Genomic DNA, 5,776 nt, shown 5'->3' on the forward strand with positions numbered 1-5,776 from the left:
AAAGGCTGAATCGAATAGAATGAAACAGTAGCTTTTGAATTGAATAGGTTTGCAAAGATTTAAAAAAGTGAAAAAGTTTGAATTAGAAGTACAAAGATCAAAGATTAGGGGGTGAAAGAAAGATCTACCTGAAAACATGGGGAAAAAAAGGGTAAAATATCAAAAAAAAAAGAAAGTGTAATTCTCTGTACTTAAAATTAAAAAGGGGGTAGTTGGTAAGATTAATCTTCAAATCTGTGACAAACTTTCATGCCATGTTAATAAGGAAAGACCATTTTTTTTTTTTTTGTTTTTTTTTTTTTTTTTTTTAAACTCATTGGACTCCTAAGACTTTCAATAGTAGGTATCCGACCACACCATTTGATTCCGATAAAAAGGGGATGGTATAAATAAAAAAGTAAGTTTACGCATTTCTAAGGATGTCAGGTGATCGAGTAACAGAAGACGAAGTTCTTTTTTGGTGCATCACGGATGGAAGTTAGATTTACAAATTGGAAATTAGGTATAAATTAGTGTTTAATTACCATTATAACCAGAGGATCATAACCGGTGACTTAAAGTAAAGACGAATTTTGTCACATCACAGATGAAGAAAGTTTCAAGCGATAATTAGTAACTTAGATTTTATGTTCCTTGTCTCGAAGTAGAAAACAAGCCGTCTTTGGTTACAAAAAAAAAAAAAAAAAAAAAAAAAAGGTTTATCAAGAAAAGTCATAGCAAATAATAATAAAATCTTCAAATCAGTGTTATAATGACGTTTCCACAAATCACTGCCACCCAAATGGGAGGCAAGGCGGCAAGCGGCTGTTCGGTGGTGGACGAGCCACCACATCACCAGTTCCGCGAGCCGGACCATTTGTCCTCCCACACCAAGTTAGGGTCGGCTCATCACCTTAAAATAGGAGTTATATGGATTAAACTCTTCAAACTGGTGTTTATTATCATCATGCGGATGACGACCTCATTCCCTGGAAAAGTCAGGATACGCTCGTCATATTTATTCGTGATAATAACTAATAAATATAATGGAGTATAATTAGAGTGGGCTCACCCCGACCCTTTTAAGTCGTCGTGCGCCACTGGTATTTGTCAATTGTAGGAAGGCTTATGAATGGTCGCGCTGCGCCGCAACGAAGTCACTAATATCTTAAAGCTTTATAGTATAAAGCTTTAAGGATAGCTATCTGGTCCTATTCTTTTAGTTTTATCCACATCCTACATCTCCGGTTATTTTTGAGACGTCCATAACCCTACTTAGTTAATTTTATAAACTGAAATTCTTGGAGACTTGAACTTGTTTATAAACCCTATAGAGGTAATTATCTTTAACTGCTTCCAGTTTAGTTATTGAGTAATTAGAAAAAAAAAAAGAAGAAAAATATTTGATTTCCTTCTTCTTCATCTTTTACTAGAGTCTGTCTGTTTTGTTAAATGGATAGATAATAGATTACATAAATAATCAGAGATTTGCTATACCTCGATGAACAAAGTAAGAAAGGCTAAGTTCGGAAAGCCGTACATAAGACAAGTTAAAGGAGTGAGGGAAGCTACTTTAAGAGACCATCGCAAGGGGGGAGCATGAACGGGGGGGGGGAATGTTTTTATCGCGCTCCTCAATTGGTAAGGTCCCCAGGTCCTGCACCAGCCCCCCTGGTGCAGGGCTCCTGGCGCAGCGCAGGGAACCGCCTGGTGCACCAGCCAGGCCTGGTACAGCTTGGTAATGATCGGGTACAGATGGCTCCCAACTGCCTTCTGCTTGTCTTCGAATCTTCCTTCTCGGCCAGCTGGATTGGAGTCGAGCCATTTGATGACAATCTCACTTGTCGAGGATCTGGGTTTCTCTCCAGCTGAGGCGAGATCTTGTCTTTCAGCTTTTCGTCTTCCATTGTAGCTCTTCATGTTGAAGCAGTGAGGAACTCGAGGGAGTTCTTAGTCGCCGTAATGACCTGAGGCCTTCTGATATCTCATCCTCCGATGCCTTGTACATCGTCCAGCGATAGCAATCATCTCAACATACCGCTCAATGCACCTCCTTTGGGAACAGGATACGAAGATCACGGTCTTGGTGATGTTGATCTTGTCCTCCCTTACCAGTTGACTTCCCGATGGCAGACACAGTCCAGGATAGCCCGTTAGCATCGATATCGAAGCAGTGACTTCATCGAGGCACAGCCTCGAGGTAGCAGGTGGGATGGAGGTGAGTTCGAACTTGCCCAACAGGTGTTGTCTTCGTCATAAGCACTTCACCTTCATACACTGTGGATGAGTACACCGGTTGGGTTGTCAGAGTAGGGCTGTGAAAGTCTGTGTCTGCTTGGTGGGGATGGTTGTGTTCCTCTTGATAAGCGCAGTCATGACACCTCCAGCGGTTTCAATACCAAGTGACAGAGGAGTGACATCCAGCAGCAGCAAGTCCTGAACCTCCTCACTCTTGTCTCCATGCAGGATAGCGGCCTGTACAGCAGCACCATAGGCGACAGCCTCATCCGGGTTGATACTCTTGTTGAGTTCCTTTCCGTTGAAGAAGTCCTGCAGGAGTTTCTGAACCTTGGGGATACGGGTTGAGCCACCGACCAGCACAATGTCGTGGATCTGTGCCTTGTCCATCTTGGCATCACGCAGAGACTTCTCAACAGGTTCCATGGTTCCTCGGAACAGATCAGCGTTCAGTTCCTCAAACCGAGCCCGGGTCACACTCGTATAGAAGTCAACACCCTCAAACAGGGAGTCAATCTCAATACTCGCCTGGGTAGAAGATGATAGTGTGCGCTTAGCGCGTTCACAGGCGGTGCGCAGACGTCGCAGGGCGCGCTTGTTGGTGGTCAAGTCCTTCTTGTACTTGCGCTTGAACTCCTGCACAAAGTGGTTGACCATTCGGTTGTCGAAGTCCTCACCACCCAAGTGAGTGTCACCAGCAGTGGACTTCACCTCGAAGATACCGTCCTCAATGGTCAGGATGGACACGTCGAACGTGCCGCCACCCAGGTCGAAAATGAGAACGTTGCGCTCGCCAGAGCCCTGCAACAAAACAGAGGATGGAACATTACAAATCTGAGAAGGAAATCTGAACAGAGAAGAAGTTACAATAGTAACTTGGGAGGAGTATGTACATACGTTATGTACCTATAATTCTGAAATAAATTATGTACTTAATATATATATATGAAAAAAAAAAAAAAAAAGGAAAATACATAAATTTACACACTGTCATCACATTGATGGTTGCCTGTGGATATGGATATTGTATCTATTCAAAACATGTGAAACCCAAAAATTTCATATCTCCTCTTATATTTCAACAAGGTCAATCAGAGAGAAAATTCCAAGTTCACTACCTGGACTTGGGTGATGCCATTCTATTTTGACAAAAAAGGAAGAGAGGGAGAAAATCTATCTCTACATATAAGAAGGACAAACTATAAATTTCCTGAAATCTAAGGACAAACAATCTAGGTAGGTACAATTCCTAACAAATTGTAAAAAGCTTTAAGTAAGTACATGATATCATCACTAAATCAAACATAAGAACTTACTGACTTCATCACATGAAGGAGTGTGGCAGCACTCTGCCCTATCAAATCAAGAAAGTTCAACAGATTATACTTACAGCAGCAGATCCCACTTTCTTGTCCAACCCATAGGCGATGGCAGCAGCTGTCGGTTCATTGATGATTCGGAGAACATTGAGTCCGGCAATGGTTCCCGAGTCCTTGGTAGCTTGACGTTGAGAGTCATTGAAGTAGGCGGGTACGGTGATCACAGCGTTGGATACGGTCTTGCCAAGATAAGCTTCGGCAGTTTCCTTCATCTTGGTTAACACCATGGAGGATACCTGACAGGGAGAGACATGGCCATGTATGTATCCGTCCATGGATGTAGTGCCGTCCATGATGTATTCCATACCATGGATGCATCAGAATGCTAGCAAAATTATTTCACCCTTGAAGACTCATACGCTGAGGCAAACCATACACCTCTATTATAATTAAGGGAAGAGTAGTCTTATTACGAGACGGTCGGATGGAGATGCGACAGACCGATCACACCCGAGACGGGAACATTCGCGATCCGCGCCCAAGCTGGAGAGGGCGGGTCCCGCCTAAATAGGACTACCCTTGTAGCAAGCAGGCCTTGCACGAAAGACAGATAGGACAGAAGGAACAGGAGAACGCTGAGAAGTGCGCTACTTATTTGCTGGTATTCGTCAATTGTCAAAGGAGACAAGGCTTTGGGAATTTTTTTTTGAATTACATCTTTCTTTTCGATTATGAACTTATTCACGTAGCTATTTTTACCTTTACTTTTATAGATTTTAAACTTTATGCCATGATTCATGGGATCGAGCTATAACTTTTTATCACTATTTTTTTACGAATCTTGCCATGGGGGATGAAGCTAGATGAAACTCGGATGTGGGTTTAGGGTACCTTATTCGGTGTCCGCAGCATGCTATACCATCTATGCAGTAGTGCCCTCATAGCAACACGATCATAATATACGTCAGGAACTTAGAGGTACACAGCTCTCGACGATAAGTGCTAGATCACTTCGTAAAAGAAGCAGAGAGCTTGTAAACAAAAATTAAAAATATCAAAAAAGACTCCTAGTTATTTTTATTTTTTAGTACTCTTAGTGGTTAACAGATTTTAATATATAACAATTATACTGTTATCGCTAAACCCATATACCAGATTATCACTGAAATTAGAAACGGATTAAGAAAGTAAAGGAAAAAGAGGTAGTCTACGATCTTGCAAATTAGCCCGCGTCAAACTTACTATCGTTGGCACATGATCCGACTGTACGTCGTGCCGGTAAGTGGCAACACGTCACTACCTCCGTTGGATGATTTAGTTCAACTTATGTTTCCTCTTGTGTTCTCGAAGAAGGACTTCTCCACCCATAATACAGTACATACACCACTAGAAATCTCGGACAAAACATGGGCGAATGAACTGGGTAAGCGTGTGTAAAATTCTTAATCAAATTGACACCCTCAATTTCCCTGAAAAAGTTAGAGTAAGACCGTCAAATTGTGTCCCCATTAATACAATGAAAAAAAACAAAAAAACTCCGTCGGTCACTAAGTTATCATAACGAAAACACAAATTTCCAATCTTCCCTGATTCTCCTCTCTTTCTTTTTCTTGTTTTTACTTCTCCGATCCGAATTTATGTTAATCCCCCTTTCTAAAAAAAAAAATATGTATTAATTACTACCACCCCTCCCGTCTCTCTCCTACCTTCCCCTCTCTTTAAGTGGACTGAGTTCATAGATAAAACAAAGATAGTAATGAGCGACTAAGTTGGCCACTACTCTTGAAGATATACATTGTCCAATTTGATAATTGGTTCAGGAACATGGCTACAGAATAATCGTATACCTTTGGAGAACTCTATGTTCATGTGCTCGGTACCACCTATACTTTTCAGACTCGACATCATCCGAAGCAGATTTTCTCCCCTCAGAGATATGGTTAGATCTTAGACGTATGTAATATTGTTTTCATGGATGGTCAGATTACCATTCAATAATAGTGAAAATGTGAAAAAACAAAAAAAAAAGAGTTTGTAAATATAATCCCCCCTGACTGTCGAGTCCAGAAACGGATAATCAGCTAAAATAATACGATTTATGAAACCACCTTGTCCGATAACCAACAAGGAGGGGAGGGAAGAAGAGAGAGAAAGAGGAGAAGGAGGGAGGTGAATTTTAAGACCAAATCAAAAAAAAGAAGTTATTTTATAATCCAGATGATAAGATATAATAAAAAGAA

General features: G+C 41.2%; 1 protein-coding gene across 1 annotated transcript; it reads right to left on the reverse strand.

Moving 5' to 3' along the window:
- Positions 1-2,273: 2,273 nt before the first annotated feature.
- On the reverse strand, positions 2,274-3,843 carry LOC103522981 (heat shock 70 kDa protein cognate 4). Its single transcript, XM_026832814.1, has 2 exons — positions 3,608-3,843; positions 2,274-3,018 (listed from the first exon to the last, which is right to left on the reverse strand). The coding sequence occupies exons 1-2, from the start codon at positions 3,821-3,823 to the stop codon at positions 2,284-2,286; spliced, it is 951 nt and encodes a 316-aa protein (XP_026688615.1). The 5' UTR covers positions 3,824-3,843; the 3' UTR covers positions 2,274-2,283.
- Between the last annotated feature and the right edge of the window lie 1,933 nt (positions 3,844-5,776).

Source organism: Diaphorina citri, unplaced genomic scaffold (assembly GCF_000475195.1).
Source record: "Diaphorina citri unplaced genomic scaffold, Diaci psyllid genome assembly version 1.1 scaffold13457, whole genome shotgun sequence".
Taxonomy (NCBI): domain Eukaryota; kingdom Metazoa; phylum Arthropoda; class Insecta; order Hemiptera; family Psyllidae; genus Diaphorina; species Diaphorina citri.

What these genes read in the sequence shown, in the direction of transcription:
- LOC103522981 (XM_026832814.1), bottom strand. Translation starts at nt 3,823, where the DNA reads ATGGTGTTAACCAAGATGAAGGAAACTGCCGAAGCTTATCTTGGCAAG. An exon ending in AGAAAGTGGGATCTGCTGCT is followed by an intron (nt 3,019 to 3,607) that starts GTAAGTATAATC and finishes GTTTTGTTGCAG; the next exon opens with GGCTCTGGCGAGCGCAACGT.